Consider the following 17,991-nt stretch of genomic DNA (forward strand, 5'->3'; position numbering starts at 1 on the left):
AACATGGAAATACTAAAATCTTGTACTCCTTTACTAGCTACAACAGCTACAAAACTTTTATTGCACAAAAAGTACCTAACATCCTAAGAATACAGGTAGAGCTAGTACACTGAACACACAGCACACTAACACTTTAGATTCTCCAAATCCTTCTGGGATCCAATGAAATAAAAGGTACCAATTGTATGTAAGAACACATTCATTTTATAACTATGACAAGTAAAGTGCCTAAAGAAGCTTTCTGGTTGTTAAGTATCACATTATCATCATGTAACTATGAATCAATCCTTAGGATTTCCTTTAGAAACTAGTACATGTTATTATTCACATATCATAACTGGTATGTCTGGAACTCACCTCTCTGTCTGTTAAACTGACGGCCACGGACGCCTTGTCTCAATGTTGTCTGAAGTCTTACTCGTCGGAAAGGCTTCGGCTGACTACTGCTAGTATCTGAAGAAAGCATTAAGGTATAAGGAAGGTGAGGTAACCAACAAAGCAGCCACAATTACTAGATCAACACACAGACAAATTCAGATGGGCCTGCTTAACTTTGCTCTTACGAGGGAAGGAAACTAAACAATCACACACACACACACACACACAAATGGTACAGTAGAAAGTAAAAAAAACAAAAACAGCATCAAAAACTCTACCTAGAGAAAAAAACATTGGAGCTTATTTAGTCAACTACTCAGGTATACACGTGGTCCCAGGGGCAGGGTATATTATGGTAACTAAGAATCAAGTCCCAGAGAAGACAGACTACTAGAAGATATCTGACTTGTAGTTTTGGCTAATACCTGAGATCTAATCATTAGCAAATCCTGCCAGCTCAAATTTAAATAAACTCACCACAACCACACATCTATCTATGTCTTGTCCAAGTCACGGTCATTCACATTCAACAGCTTCCAAGTTTGTCTGTTTCTGTTCATTATGAAATTTAGTCTCTTTACACACCATGGTCAAAGCAACTGCAATATTACATTCATCTACGTGAAGAACCTCAACTGTGTTCTAGCCCCATGAAACCCTACGAACAACTGTGAAGGTCTGCCTGACTCTGCCCCCGCCACTCCTCTCATAGACTCTCCAGTCATAAGGCCCTCCTTGCTGACTTTGAATGGCCCAGACACAACCCAATGGCTTATGGGACTTTATACAACTGCAGAGCTTTGATCCCTTTCCAAATGTCAGTTACTTGGCCATACTTCCTGTGAAATTCCCTATGGTAGACATTCAACTTTGCTGAATGAGTACCCAGATGGAGAATGAAATTAGTATTAAAGACAGTCTATTTTCCAGTAACAACCCACCACATTTTCTCATGCAAGGGCTACTTTAATAACTAGTATTACTTCTACTACTGAGGAAAGACAATTCTCAGAGAACCTCAACAGGGCTAATAATTATACTTAATTTCTGATCCTTTTGTACATAAAACTGAGAGTTACATACATATTTTTTTTCAGTTCTAACTATAAAATGCAGTAAGAAATGTGGATATATAAAGAAGCTAGCTGCCAAAATATTAATATAAGAATTGAACCTAGAGATGTAAGCCCATTGATCGACACGTCAGAAAAGCAACCAAGAGGGAGAGGAAGAAATTTTGGACAAACTTGCATCCTGGCTTATAGTTTATTGGCTATATGACCTTGTGAAGTAATTTAACCTTTCTAAGCCTTAGTCCCCCTATTTAAAATATGGGAATGGATCCCCACCAAAAAGGGTTGTTGTGAGAACAGTATATGAGAATAGTCTGAAACATTGTCAATCCTCAAAAGATGCCATTAAAAAAAAAAAAAAAAAAAAAAAAAAAAAAGCCCATAGAACTAACTTTTATTATTGGAAGACATAATCTTTCCAAAGTTAAATTAAAAAACTTGAAGACAACTCTTTACATTAGTAAATTTCAAACATGGTTTTGAAGTGAATGGAGTCCCACCTTCCAACCCTCAAATCAAAGCTGCTCTGGTTCAAACAGAAGAACTAGGAAAACACTCCCTTGATTCCTTCCCAATACAACCACCCACTCCAATTCAAGTAGCACCTTTAGACAGACGATCCGAGAAGAAACCAGAATGTTAGCAGCACAGTTAAGAAACCCAAATATTTTATAGGACCTGTGCTGACACATTTATCTGGATAAAATATAAGTGAACTACTCTTGTATGGATCTACCTTCTCCATGCTTCTGATTATCAATGCCAGAATAGCCTTGTAATAATAATGTAAGTTCCTATTAATGATAAAATTAAGCAATGTGTTTTAAAAGTCAGGGGTGTGGACATGAGAGAGATGTCTCTGGTAAGTATCTCTGTAGACAAGGGCAATGAATGCATGCTCCATGGGCACAGTACTTACCCACAGAAGAGCTGGAAGGAGGGTCCTGGCTGGTTGACGGGAAGATCAGATTCATCAGATGCTTGCACAGGCTCCTCTTCCTGCTGGCTGTCAATTTCTAGGCCTGCCTCTGAACTAATACTAAGAAAATAAATGTTGATTAGAAAATGTAAAACTGATTTGAGAATGTATCCCAAATTCTTTTTGATTTATTTTGTATACAGTTAGTAACAGCTAATATTCTCAGTGGAACTTACAATCTTCCCCAGATTAAGTACTAATGTTAAAGAATACAAACAGACTTGCTTTTTACCTTATTATTATACCCCAGTAGACCTGACTTATGAAGCATTGTCAAAGAAAATTGAGTCCTTGAGCTCTAAGCAGGAAATGTGTTCTATCAGCAATGTTTCTGACTATTAAAAAAGTACAAACTTTCAACTTAACAACAATTAAATTCCAATTAGAAACTTAACTCTCCATGGGCTCCTTTTAGCAAATTATTTCTGTTTCCTTAGAATGAAAGAAAGTTTTCAATAATGCTTTTTAAAATCATCTCTCATAGTAACCCTAAATTCTGAAGGTGAATGCAAAGTAGCTTTTCCAAATATGGTCTTGGGCTTATCCACAGACTAGGATACCATTGAAAACAGACTCTGACGTATTTGCTTGCTAAAGCAAACAATTATGACAACATAAATAACTACACAATAAAATCATACCCTTCAGACTCTGCCTCCACGAACACTTCATCTCCGTCATCACCTGCTGTGGTTTCATTTGTCGTGGATAAAGTGCCTGTGGACGTTGTCACCATCGGAACAGACTGAGAGGCATGTTCTGAAGCATCAGAGGTGGTACTCTCAGTGAACACAGTCACTTAGAAAGAAAGAGAATAAACAGTTACCTTTGTGAGTCATTAATTTTGAGCCAGAACAGATTCTATGGGGTTCTATGTCACCAACGAAACAAAATGTCCTCATTTGTCTGGCACCAACCTGGAGCTGCTACTTGGAGAGGTGTAGTGGGAACACTGCGGCCACCAGACTCTTCCTCATGAGCCAAAAAGAGGGGCGTTTCATACATTCCCAAACCTAAAGACAATGTGAGTATCAGTGAGTGACTAAAAGAACATAAAAAAGCCAAAGCAAAGAAGTAGCACCAAGTGTATAATTTTCTTGTGAAGCTCATAATTTAGTTGCTCCATCAAGCAAAAAAATCAAGCTCAGTACATATTCAACACTTTTTAAAAACTCTTTAACACTAATTAAAGTACCTCCAAATAATTAGCAAAAATGCCTCTTTTATTCATATTAGAATATATTCATCACACACACACACACACACACACACACACACACACACACACACACACACAAGTACTTTTGTTAAGAGTTTAAAACAAGCTAATTTTATGGAGTGTCCAACTATGAACGAGTTGAGATCTAGTCCTCACCTAACTGCTAAGGTTAGTAACTCTTCTAGTGACACTCAACTTTCCCTACGGTTATAAAGTGAGTTACTAGTGGCCTACTTAATTTTGGGGTCATTTTATTTTATAGCTCATATAGCTTTACTTTTGAAAACAAATATTAATAGGGAAAGTCTAATTAGCCATATATTTAATTGGGTTTGCCACAACTCTGAAGTTGTAAACAAAAAATACACTGCACTCCTAAACTTAAAACAGCTGGTTGATTATTAGTCTATTTATTGGTTCAACATATCTCTTTGAAGATCTATGTCTTTGAGAATGGCTCCTAAAGGCTCATGTTTGAAGGCTTGGTCTCTAGCTAGCTCAACTGTCTGAGAAGGATTAGGAGGTTTAGCCTTGCTGGAGAAGGTGTGGCCTTGTGGGAAGTGTGTCACTAGGGTGGGCTTGGAGGTTTCCAAAGCCCATGCTGAGCTCAGTGTCCCTCTCTCCCCGCTTGCAGATCAGGATGTAAGCTCTCAGCTACTTTTCCAGCACTGTCTGACCACCATCACGCTCCCTGCCATAATGGTAACAGACAAATTCTCTGAAACTGTACAAGTGTCCCCAACTGAAATTAAATCCTTTCATAAGCTGTCTTGGTCACAGTGTTCCTACAGCAATAGAACAGTAATTAAGACAGTGCACAAATATAAAGCCAGTCTCTAGGCTAAGGGAACTAGAACTTCGCTGATGAGATTAGAAAAGGCAAGGCTTAATTAGTAACAGCCACATCAGTAGCTTTATGTAAACTAGGACAGGGATCATAGTATAGCAACTTTCTTTACCAACTTCCATATAAGACATGAATTTAAACAATTTTAGGCTTATTTGTTATTTTACCTCCTTGAGAAGCAAGTTGGCCCAGATCAGAGTGACTGGAACTTGTCTGTGGCATGTCTTCAGGTGGCCCAAACCGGAATCTAGGAACACCAGCAACCTGTGGGGAACTAATGGACAAAAATTAATTTGATGGTAAATTTAATGTTGTTTGTTTAAACCATGAAAGGAAAAGACTATTTAAAAAAAAAGAGAGAGGACACGTCAATAAGCAGGGAAGCAATGAAAATGATGTCAATAAAGGGTATCTTGCAAAAATATCATTAAATTTAGTAATATGAATAATTTGATTTATTTAACTTTTAGCTTTCCTGGACCATGCTGATGTTTTTGAACTTGTCTGAAACACAGATACATGCAACAAGAAGCAAGCAAACAAGTGTTTTGTTTTTAATTGTAGTTGTCAATGTTTAGTAATATAAAATAAGTTACTTTCTGGCCTACTGCAGGTTAAAAATCTAGCTCTAAGATTTAGAAAAACCCTAGCATTAAATGACTAGATTAACTGCTTTCTGCCTATATCCTACAGTATCATGTATCCTACAATATCATGTATCCCACTGTCTATTCAAGACATGAAACAGCCTCATTTCTTTTCTTCTCTTTTCCAGCTACCCATAATTACAAGTGCTTATGGGTTATACCTCTGTAATTATCTAGTTAATTTTCATTTCTACTGAAAGTATATTTTCAGTTAAAGCTTTTCCTTCAGGTTGGTTTTCAAACATGTCTCCATAGAGTTAGTTGCTCTAAGAACCTTGAGCACTCCTCTACTCCGCTTCTAATTTCCAGGTTGTTTATTTGGCCCCAAATATCAAGAGGTTCAAAGCTATTTCAACTTTAAATTTCTTCATAAAAGGTTCATGCTGGAGAACCAGTGCTTAAATTGGTGACCCTGGGGTCTGTGGAGTGGAATGTATTAAGGTAGTCCTCACAGGCAACAATAACATCTATCCTCATAGCTAGAAGGCTTAAATAATGCACAGAAATGCTAAGTAATCATTAGGAATCATAATTACTTCATTTCTGTTAACAAAGATCACTTACGCTGTCACTCTCCTAGACAGTTAGGTGACAGCTGATTACTCTAAGCTTTCACAATATACTATCTATCACGGCCACTGTAATGACAAATCCTTCCACCAGCACCTATAGGGCATTCACTGTGTTAGGTAGTAGGTAAACATGTAAGCACAAACTGAACCATTATCAGTAAACCAAGTTACTCAGAAGAAGGGACAGCGAGGAATCTGCTCTTGTGAGGAAACCCTAGAGACAGGTTTCAAACACAAGCATTCTGACTGTAGAAACCACACTCTTAAGCTCTGCCACACTCCCTTACTAGATGTATTTTATTCACCCTATAAACTTCCTCAACACTACTTTCTCATTATCCTCCTACTCCATGTGCAGATCAGCGGACAGCAGGGTAGGACTCTACAAATAATACATCGAAAAAACAACCCATCTATGAGGTAAACAGAAAGGAGCTGATGAGTAACCAAACACTCCCATTTCAACTTACTGAATAGCCTCAGCAAACCCATCAGTGCGATGCGGCACTACGAGAGTTGGGGTACTCGGAACTGTTCTGTCTTCATCATCAAAAAAGTGTTGTTGCTGAAACAAAGATAGAGTGCAGGACTTAGCAGGCCTAACCATGTACATACATACATACATACATACAATGCATACACGATGGCTAGATACTAACCATACCACCTATTCCTGGAGTCAACTGAAGTCCACGCCCTACAGACTGCCTCCGGGTCATCTGAATTCTCTGTGTTAGAGAAGGAATTACATTTGTTTTAAAGAATTAGGCAATAAAACAAATACCAAAGACATAGTTTATTAATCTGGCAATGAAATAACTAATTGGAGAAGATTTGTAATTAACAGGACATTTTTAAAATTGCTACTATTTATCTATTACAAATACCGGTGATACATTTTAAATTATATTAACAAAGCTATCTATGAACCAAAAGGCACCTTAATAATATTTCATTTGAACATGTACATACACTTAGCCCCTGTCTCTTTGATTAAGTATTAACAAGTGAGGTTTTCCATCGTAGCTTCTATTGAACTGACTTACTAATCCACAGCTAAGACAATCTTGAACTGACACACTGGATGCTTTGTGACACCCACAAACGATCCCTAAAGGTTTTGTATTTTCAAATATGAAGTAATTTCCACTAAGGCTTTGTGTTTTCAATTATGAAGTAATTTCCACTACCTTTTTGGGGGGTGGTGGTGGTTGAGACAGGGTTTCACTGTGTAGCCTTGGCTGTCCTTGAACTCGCTTTGTAGACCAGGCTAGCCTTGAACTCACAGAGATCTGCCTGCCTCTGCCTCCTGAGTGCTGCGATTAAAGGTGTGCACCTGATCTCCGCTACTCTTATTTTAGCTCTATTTGCATATAATTGTTCTCAATATATTCCCCATGTCAGGAGGAAAACCCAGGCTAACTTAATGGAACCTTTGTGTGTTCTCTGCCATATTCTGCACGGGCTTCTGACTAAGACACAGCCAAATCTACTCCATGCTCAACTCTCAGGGTTATTAATTAACTAAGTAGAAATATTTAATTACACATGTGAAAAAAAGTTAAGTAGAACAATAATTAAAAAAAAAAATCTGGACACTTTACAGGAAGAAATGTTCAAAACAAATGTTACTGAGTTGGCAAAAAGCATTTCACATTAATTTTAAGCCTGTAATAGCAACCAGAAATTTATTTGCTATGACTATAATCATTCTTATAGATATACATACAAGTATATATAAAATTTTTAACAAGCCATGTTTCCCATATGTCAACTCATTTGTGAATGTAAACTTATAAAATCTTACAGCATGCCAAAACATTAAAAATTCATGTAACATCTGGAAGGAAGGAAGGAAGGAAGGAAGGAAGGAAGGAAGGAAGGAAGGAATCTGTCTGTCTAATGGAAAGTCACAATTTAAAAGGTGCCTTTTTCAGAAGCTGTCGTCTTTTAATACCTGAACTGGTGGTCCCAACTCCTGAGGTGGAGCGTGAATAGTCAGGCGTGGGGGAAGAGGATGTGGTGGGCGCCGTGGTGACTGGGGTGCTCGAGGGGTCTGTCTCTCAGATGCTGACGTGGGCTGCTGGTCTCGAGCAGCCTCCTGAGAGAAAGACGACTCTGCTGCACTTGTACTCCCCTCACCTATGGAAGAAAGATTTCCATGTGGAAACGACCACAGTAACAAGTCCCAGAGCCTTTGTCTCTGAGCTGCATTCTTGAAGGATTTGAGACAGGGCCTCAGTCCAGGCTGTCTTCAAACTCGCTACATAGTAGCTGGCCTTTAAATCCTGGTGCCCCTCCAAGGGCTGGGATTACAGACATGCACCTCTCTATGCCTCACTCAGGATCATTAACAGAGCAAACAACATGCAAGTACGTACATTCTCTTCAAAACTCAACATATCATACAGCAAAGATTTACTAAATTTGGGATTTGCTATTTTTTCTTAATGTTTAAGTGTGCATATGCGTGTCTATGTATGTTTGTGTATGGCCTATGGAAGCTAGAAGAGAGCATTGGGTCACCTGGAGCACAAATATAATATAAAAACCAAACTCAGCTCCACTGGAAGAGCAGCATGTGCCCTTAATCACTGAATTACCTCTCTGGCCCAGTACTATCCTTACTAAGTGTATAAATTACTTAACTCTTTCTAGATAAACAGCACGTCAATTAGTCAAGATGACTAAGGAAAGGCCTCACCTAGGGATATGTTTATACTTTTATTCTCCTAAACTTCAAGTGTCACTCACGCAGGTGTCTAGATCTTCTGTCTTCCACTACAAAAATAGGATACCAGAGAATTAACAGTTTATATCTGATCTAGAATCAGAATCTTGTATTGACATTTGGCTATTTATGAAGTATTTAAATCATTTTACATTTTGTGGTTCAGATAAAACTTAAACTTAAAATTCTTGGTCTAAGAATTTGGGACAAGTAAAGATAGTCAGAAGAGTAGTAACTTAACAAAGAGAAATAATTTTTATTTCATGTGTGAGGTTTTTGACTGCATATGTTTGTGCACCACATGCATTCCTGGTATCCATGGAGGCTGGAAGAAGGTATCAGATTCTCCTGGAAGTGGAGTTACTATGAGTCTCCATGTGAGTGCTGGAATCTGAACCTGGTGTCTTTTCAAGGGCCATCTTTTCTAGTCCCATAATTTACCTGAAAATGGACCAAATTCAACTATAACCTTAATTTTACTCAGACGACTAGACTTAATTTTGCTTGACTACATGAATAGCTCCTCTCCCCAAAAGAAGTCTTACAGAAAATATATGTGGTATATTTGGGAAAAATGGCTAAGAATATCTCCTCTTAATAAACTTTTTTTTTTTTTTTTTTTGTGTTAGTATCTAAAGACATACATCTACACACATTTTAAAACATTCAGTTTGTTTGGACTGACCTCTTCCAGCTGTGAGGTGCCACCCATCCCTGCTTTAATTACCCCAGGCAGTAAAGGCAGCAGTGGCAAATGGCTCTGTGCTACATGAGAGGTTCCAAGATGTTTGACTCGTATGGTAGTCCAATGAGGTAGCAGACAGTATAATACTGACATCCAATAGACCGGTCATGGGGGCAGAAAATCGCTAGTAAGACCCTATCCTATTACCAGTCTACTTGGGTTGTATTACATCTAAGGTTAGTTTGGAACGAGTAGCAGACACCTTCTACTAAAAGACCACGGGTCTTACCACTGTTTTGGGAATCAGCAGCTCTCTGGTTACTTTCAGCTCCGCCCACACTTTCTTCTGTTTCCGTACCTGGATCAGTCCCATCACCACCCTAAGAACAAGATGTCATGACTGAAGCAAATCAAATGAACAGCCTTAAAAACAAAGCCACACCAAATGATTATAAGCAAACAAACCAGAGGAAAACCAAACCAAGCAAGCCAAACAAACAAAACTCCAACGGTATAAAGACTTTTATTATCCTGGTAACACAGGCTTTTCTATATCACAGGAAACAGCAAGCTTTCTAAGCACAGCTTTTAAGGAGACAGTCCCAACTCTAACCAGTTACCTCAGCATCATCAGCTTCATATCCATCATTACCATCTGCACTACCAGTTCCTTCATTACTATCTTCACCCTCATCTCCCATCCCCGTGTCGTCTTCGTCATCATCATCATCATCTTCATCTTCTTCATAATCCTAGAAGGAAAAGTCCAAGTGTGAATAAAGCGCAGGCCCACCCACTTTGCACATCCTAACACCTCTTTCAATGACTTACTATTGATTAGGATATCAGAGTGTTTCAGGAGTTGTATGGGTTTAGTTTTGCAGCAGGAAGAAAAAACTGTAACACTTCATGAAATTAATTAAACAGTGATCAACTCTGAAATGTTTCCATGAGATTTGAAAAATAGTCTATCTACCAAGTGTCAAGTGTTCACTTTATATCCAAATGTGAGTAGAATTAGAGGAAATCAAAACATATTGGTTTTAAAAACATGCCAACAAAAGAATCTAAAGTAAGGAACCACCAATACAGAATTAAATCCCTAAGTGAAAAATACCAAATTCTGCCTAAAACTCACCTGATATGGGCGATGACCTAATTTTACTTTGGAAATGGGTACAGGGTGCCAAGAGGAAAATTAACAAAACAACTACCAACTCCTATTTCTTCTTTTTATCTCCAGAAACAGTGGCATGTATCATTAGATCTCTAGCCATTAATTTTTTACTAAGACTGCAGATGAAATTTGAAACGAACAAGCTGGACAGGCCATGTGTTCCTACAATCCCAGCACTCAGAAGACTGAAGCAGCAGAATTTTGGGCAGTTCCTAGCAGGCCTGGGCTATACACTGAAATCCTACTTCCAGTAAGTAACAAAATAAGGTAAACAAAAGTTTAAAAATGGATTATCCATGACTTGCTCTTTGATTATTTTTAATACACGTCACACTCCTGAACTAATAGTATTAGAGAAAAACTCGGTAATCGAGGGAGATTGACTGGGAATGAGAACTCTCTAGCTGACATTAGAAGCACCAAAGACTTAAAGCACTGTGATTGACACCAGCACTTGGGTAGAGGGAGGAAGATCCAGAGCTCAAGGCCAACATGCACAATGCCATGGGGTGGGGCTCCAGCGCTAGAAGGGAAGTTTAAAAAATTCAGAGCAGGAGGAAAGCTGATGAACTCACTTCATGTTCTCCATCATTTTCTTCATCATCATCTTCATCGTCACTGTCAATTACAATGACATCATCTCCTTTGCCTTGACCATCCTGAGAAGAAGGAGTTTGCTGATCTGATTGAAGTGGTCCAAGATCGATTTGTAGAGATTGTGAAGTTTCTTCACTGTCTTCCATAGGTGTATAATCTCCCTGGGTGACTCCCTTGAAAAATTAGAAAGATGTTTTACCCAAGCTAGAAATAATCTGGACCCATAATGAATAAAGTAAAATATTTCTATTGTTTCAAAAACCAATTTTACCCCCCAATACCCTGATTATTATATAAGTTGACTATCCCCAACCTGAAGCTTTCTGAGCACTGACCTAACACTTGAAGGAAGTGTGGGTACAGTGGGAGGGAGTTATGGAGCAGACACATACAGCAATAAATAAGTAAGTAAATAAATAAATAAAAGAGTATCTCATGGGGTCACACATAAGGGACAAGAAACTAAGGTAACTGATGACTGTTGAGAGAGGGAGAGTTAGTTCATCCTAGGATGAGCCCACAACTGGTTGTTCAATATACAAAAAAAACCCTTGAAGCTATACCAGACAGACACACAGACACAGACACAGACACACACACACAGAGTGCTGCAGTTATATTTTAATTAAAATGTATAGAAACTAAACATGAAAAGCAGTTATAGACGGTTATGCCTATCAGTCTTAATGCTGTCAAGATTGGCATCGTAAGTCAAAGCTCTGTACTCTAAAGAATGACTTGTTCTCAGACCATCCTCTAAAAATGAGCAGGACAGAACTGGGGAGGCTGGGAGGACTCTGCTCAGTAAGTAAGTCAAGGCACCCAAAGTGACATGACACACTCAAGCCACAGCTCCTTGCGACAACTACAGCCTCCCTCTACACATGAAGAACCACAAATGACACTGAGAAGTGACAGGACAGTGACCCAATGTGGTGGGTGCTCTCTCTCAGCTGGTCTTGAGACAAATACTCCATCCAGTCTGTAGGAAATGCTGTTGGCACTAAGTATTTAGGATAAGGGATACTAAGATATGCCAGATACTAAAATAATTCTTTGCCCAATTATTTTCCACATTTTGTTCCCTACCAAAATAAACTTGTATTAACAAAAATTTTTGAATTTATTTAAAAATGTATACTTTCACTTATGTACTCAGTAAAAATCTATTTCTCATGTAAGTCAATAACATCTATGAACTGAAGAAATTCATGAAAAAGTACATACACCATATTGGGAAAAAATTCAGTAAGTTGTAGTATAATTACAAGTGTTCCTAAAGTGACTTGCTTATGTAAGAAAAAGCAATACTTAATGAGAAGTTAATGGTATGTTTGAATCAAAACAATCTGACATTCTTAAGAAACAACTTTTCATAGATCTGAGGTTGATTTAACCAAGGCTGGCAATAAAATAGAAACCTATACTTTACTTCATATTTCTAGTTTCTTTAAATGTTATAGTCTAAAACACATGAGATACCATTTACAGTGTTATATATTATATATAACATAGGCTTGGTTTTACATTTGTAAATCAAAGTGATTAACCTAGAACATTAATGCATCTCATAAACTAAACTTGCAGTTTATGTTACTAACAGTTAGCTTCAACTTTTTAATTTCACAGTAACATGATCCTGAAAGTTTATCCAGAGAAAGTACTTTCAAGCTTAAGACAACAGGTGGGAACTACAGTGTGGGTTCAATTCCCAAGTCCACAACTAACTTATCTTGGCATTAGTTCTTAACTATAAAGTAGGGTTGTTCTAACAATTATGTGAGTTAATAAACACAAATTTCTTTGACTAACACTACAGTAATAAGTGAATGATCACTGTATGTTAATATTAATGACATGGATTCTCCTCCTGAGGGCAAAACAGAGTTTAGACACCCTACAATCCTTAAAAATGTAATAATTTTCTCACAAGTAAAGCAATTGAGAGTTAAAAACATGTTTAGGCACATAGCTTCTAACAGGTAGAGCTAGGCAGGAACCTAGTGGTAGAGCAATACTTACTGGAAATAATACCTTGCTTGGAAAATTTTTTTTACTGCATATGAACAGAAGCATTCTTACACGTCAGTTTTTGCACAGCATACTTACAGAAGCAAAACAATATAGAAATTGCACTGGTTCTAGGATATCTCAAAAATGGAAGACCAGTTTTGCTGGACGTGGTGGCATACTTCTTTAATCCCAGCACTTGGGGAGCCAGAGGCAGGCAGATCTCTGAGTTTGAGGCCAGCCTGGTCTACAGAGAAACCCTGTCTCCAACAACAACAAAATTATCAACAGTTTCAAAGTGGATTTTAACAAACATGGCAGTACATGCCTGTAATTCCAGCACTTGGAAAGCTGAAGCTAGACTTGTCTTGAGTTTGAGGCTAGCCATAGTGAAAGCCTGCCTCAAAAACGATACAACTTAAAAATCCAAATAGTGTTTCAGAAAGTCAAAGTCAACTCTATTATCAATTTATTTTTAATAATTTTAGTTAGATGTTTTTACTCACCTCTCCAATGGAATCTTGAGAATCCTGATTATAAACTTGAGTTTCTACCTCTCCATCAGTACTTTCTTCTGCCATAACTTCTTCCTAAATCACAATAATTGATTTCTTATTGGGCGATAAATCGTCACCCACTCTGCCAGTTTTTCTATAAAAAGTTAAATCTACAATGCTGTGAAGCTATGCCAGAAATGCCATTTATATAAAAATATACTTAACATACCTTTCCAAGATATAACTTATGAGCATTAATTAATACATACAAGTAACACTTAGTACTGTTACTGTTTGATATACAACCTAATTCATCACAGTCTATCACTGAAAAGAAACCTAATTTTGGCTAACCTTACTCTTAGAAACACATGGCAAGTAAGAACTCGGAATGTCAGTGAGTAAACTTCCCCAAAAAAATGGAATTCAATTTGTGTTTCTGCTTTTTATGAAAATGGGAAGAAATTCATGAAAAAAAAATATATGCAAAGACTGTAAGACAACTGGTAATGGCAAAATACCTTCATTATCAGGGAGAACTTTACAGTTCAAGAATTTTTCGGATGATACATTATGACCCCCAAAGTGAATCTGCCATTGGTCAGGACTGACAACTAACCCTCGGCTCTGCTGATGTAATGAGGCCACACAGAAGGAATGGTACAGACCTCGGTCCCCACGGGTGTGACTGTCTTCAGCTTCTTTGGGAGAGGCATTTCCACCGTGTCATCAGAGACCTGGTCCGCTGTTTCTATGGTGCTGTCCTCCTCCTCCTCCCGAGTGCGCTTTGGCAAGGAGGAACTTGGGGTCGCTGAAACTTTCAGATCATACAATTTAAACCTCACATCAGAAGCTGGCAACATCATTCCGACAAAGATAATACATCTGATTCATGGTGACTGTACTGATAATTGCTATTTACAAAGTTTACACAGTACTTTCTATCAAACCCAGAACTCCTTAAAAGAAAGATTATACTATGTGTAAAATGAACATCTTTAGCTTTCAGGAGCAATGTTAAGTTACATATAGTATGTTGGCTTATTTTTCACCTCGAAACACAGCCCAAAATACCTGGGGAATAAGAAAAACTTTTACAGCCGGGTGGTGGTGGTGCACACCTTTAATCCCAGCACTCAGGAGGCAGAGGCCGGAGGATCTTTGTGAGTTCAAGGCCAGCCTGGGCTACAAGTGGGTTCCAGAAAAGGCGCAAAGCTACACAGAGAAACCCTGTCTCGAAAAAAAACCAACCCCCGCCTTAAAAAAACAACTAATGACAAAAACTGACTGAAATCTAACAGTATAATATGAACGTTAAAAGTATTTCTTAGATATAATATATATTGTGACTTTTCTAATAACTTAAATTATTATAATAAATGTAACAATTTTTGGCTAAAACAAATGCATATTTGAAACTTCTTGTTATCTATTGGTCCAATATGATTAAAACCAAATAAAAAATTGCTTTCTTCACAATAACACTAGATGGAAAGCAAATAGTTATAGGAAATAGTCAGGATATGTGCTGTCTCTAAGAAACTTGAAGTATATAGGTCTTCTACCCCAGTCTCATTTTAAAATTAATCTTACCAGTCTGGAAGATGTCTTAGCAGTGAAGAGCACTGGTTGCTCTTTAAGAGAACCTAGGTTTGGTACCCAACACCCACATGGGAGCTCACAACTGTCTGTCACTCCAGTTCCAGGGTTATGATGCCTTCCTTTGACCTCTGTGGACACCAGGCACACAAATGGTGCACAGACATACACAGACAAAATACAAACATAAAATAAAATAATTAAAAAAAATATTAAAAGTAAGTCTCACCAGTGCCAAATACTGCTGTGGAAGTAGAAGGCCGCTCAACTGGTGAACTCTGTACCACCTCAACTATGTTCGGGGACATCTCTTGATTTGTGGGCTCAATCTGAGGGTGACTCTGTTGAGTGGGTTGCACAAAAGCTGTAGCCTGTGTCTGCTGCTGTACAGTTAGGATGGGCTGAGAAATGGAGGGCTGAACATTAGGACTAGTAGAACGAACAGATCCGCTTGCACTTCCAAACACTGGAACGTGCTCCACTGGCCCTTCGGATTGCATAGCTGAAAAAATAATTAACTATTTAGTAAGTAAGCCTTCTACCCTTACCGAAGCTGAGTTATTATCTTACCATATTCTTTGGCATACAATGTATTCTCTAGTTTTTGTATATATTACCATTTACTACACAAAAATACTGTGGGAAAGTTATTTATTCTGTATTGTACTGCCTATGTGAGTAATACATAATAATCGCTGGCTAGATTAAATGTATATTTGAAATTGTTCTTCAATCTATTGCTCCAATAAGACTATGATCAGATGAAATTAGTATTAAGAAGCTGAAAATGGTCAGAAATCTTTTCTTAAGCATCATTTTGTTTTTAACTGGTATCATAATACCATCATGAAGACTGGGAATAGATAAAGAGCTGAATGGTACAGAGCTTGTACAACATGTTTAAAGCCTTGGGTTTGATCCTAAGCACCACACAAAAAACCAACAAAACAAGGTTCCTCATCTCTAAAAAACCCAAAGTTTAATTGGTAATCTATCCTGATAATCTTTTATTGAATGGAGCTGAAAGGATATATTCTTTATTTTCAGAGTGTTTATATCATATACTGTTTGAGGACATGGTCTCACTATAGAACTTTGGTTGGCCTTGGACTCAGATGTCTGCCTACCTCTGCATCTGACTGATGAGATTTCTAAATACTTAGAAAAATTAACTCAATTCTAACACGTCAAGGCAGTTTAAGATCTTGCAAACCTTTTATTGGGCATCTATTTTGGGACTAGGGAAAGAGATTGAATAATAAATTGAGACTCTCAATCTAGTAGGTTAAAATGATAAGTGTAAAATCAAGTACAATTATTATAAGTGCAATTGGGACACAGTGGAGACAGCATCAAGAAGCACAGATCATTTCAGTGAAAGAATGATGTTTGGATTGAAAGTGCAATTTTATACTATGGTTTTTCAAAGTGGGTTTCATAGCATGTTTCTTAGCCATTAGAAGTGAACATATGGTTCCAGAAAGCAAAGTATGTTAGCTAGGAATATATTTTCCCTCTTCATCAGCTTAAAAACAAAGCAAAACAGAAGAGAAGGAAGAAATTTACTGGGTTTACAGTATTTTGGGCAGCCATGATGGCCCATGCCTGTAATCCCAGCTACTTGAGGTGATAAACCAGAAGGATCATGAGTTCGGAGACCAGCTTAGCCTCAAAGATAAACAAATAAATAGGTCTGAGAATATGGGTTAGTAAAGATTGCTTACTTGAGTTTGATTCCTGTTACTGGGGGAAAAAAATCAAGCACAAGTATCCTAGGGAGCACATACTTCAAATATTAACTACTTTTATGATGATGGCTGACTTCTATACAAGCAGTCAGTCCAACCAGATGCGTTATTTCACTCACCTTCCTGGGACTCCACCTGGGTGGTGGGCATTACAGTTGCTGTTGGGGTAGTGGTTGGGTTTGTGACCGTTGCAGGTGTAACCATTGGGCGGATACTGGCCCTGGGCGTTGACTTATTCCCAGCCATAGCTGCTGCTGTCACTTTACTTGGAGTAGAAACAACAGGAGTTGGCTTGATATTGGCTGTTGGTGGGTCTGATGTGCTGGCACTTAATGGGAGAAAATTCCAAGAATAATGTAGTCACAAAACTTAGGTTGAAGATCCCTTGTAAAATATGTATGTTCTATGAAAATCAAGGCATGTACTTTTAAAAATCAGTGTTCAGCAGGTATAATCTTAACAGTTCAAATCTTACTATTTTCCTGAACACTGTTTGGAACAGACTTGGTAAGTTTAAAATAAGTAGTTTAAAGACTGAATATAGCTTTCTACTCTTCAGCCATAAAATTTGAAAACTTTTAGTAAAAAGGTTTTGAATTTAAGCATTAAAACCTACAGGGAATAGTCCACAGTGATATACTCTGGCAAAACAGAAAAAAATACCTAGATGTTGAGTTACTGATTCTAAGCCTCAGCTCAGATCGTGCCTGTGTGAATGTCTGTCTATGTAGCACGTGTGCCTGGTGTCCACAGAAGCCAGAATTGTTGGATTCCCATGGAACTAGAGTTATGCATGGTTATGAGACGCCATGCAGGTGCTGGGACTCAAACCAGCGTCCTCTGGAAGAGCAGCCAGTGCTCTCAACTGCTGAGCATCTCTCCAGCCTCAGCCTAGACCTCTATACTTGTTACGAAACATCACAAGCAGTGAGTAGTTTATCTTAGAAGCCAATCACAATCTAAGCTGCAAGATGTTTCCGGTCACTGAAGCTTTACACTTAAGAATGAAAGCCTACTGAAAACAAGAGTTGACAAGTACATGACAATCTTTTCTGAACTTTAACAACAGACTATAGAAGAACTGAGACTCACATTCCTCTTTCCCCGGAAGCTGGAGTGGTTTTCAGTGTGATCTGTCTCTGCTGTTCTGGAGCCTGTAAAGAGGAAAAGCATTGACTTCTTCTGTGCTTCCCCCACCCTCAAGTCCACTGAACAGCCATCACAGAACTATT

General features: G+C 38.1%; 1 protein-coding gene across 1 annotated transcript in view; it reads right to left on the bottom strand.

Annotated features, from left to right (window-relative positions):
- The window catches only part of Tpr (translocated promoter region, nuclear basket protein), a 59,714-nt gene that overhangs the window by 509 nt on the left and 41,214 nt on the right, over positions 1–17,991 (bottom strand). Inside the window, 17 exon segments of the mRNA XM_036202759.1 lie at positions 358–453; positions 2,371–2,410; positions 2,412–2,490; positions 3,072–3,228; positions 3,348–3,443; positions 4,664–4,770; positions 6,186–6,280; positions 6,375–6,443; positions 7,673–7,857; positions 9,421–9,511; positions 9,752–9,883; positions 10,884–11,078; positions 13,422–13,505; positions 14,081–14,229; positions 15,241–15,513; positions 16,879–17,087; positions 17,852–17,913. Coding sequence (XP_036058652.1) covers positions 358–453; positions 2,371–2,410; positions 2,412–2,490; positions 3,072–3,228; positions 3,348–3,443; positions 4,664–4,770; positions 6,186–6,280; positions 6,375–6,443; positions 7,673–7,857; positions 9,421–9,511; positions 9,752–9,883; positions 10,884–11,078; positions 13,422–13,505; positions 14,081–14,229; positions 15,241–15,513; positions 16,879–17,087; positions 17,852–17,913 — 2,119 coding nt within the window.

Source organism: Onychomys torridus, chromosome 11 (assembly GCF_903995425.1).
Source record: "Onychomys torridus chromosome 11, mOncTor1.1, whole genome shotgun sequence".
NCBI lineage: Eukaryota > Metazoa > Chordata > Mammalia > Rodentia > Cricetidae > Onychomys > Onychomys torridus.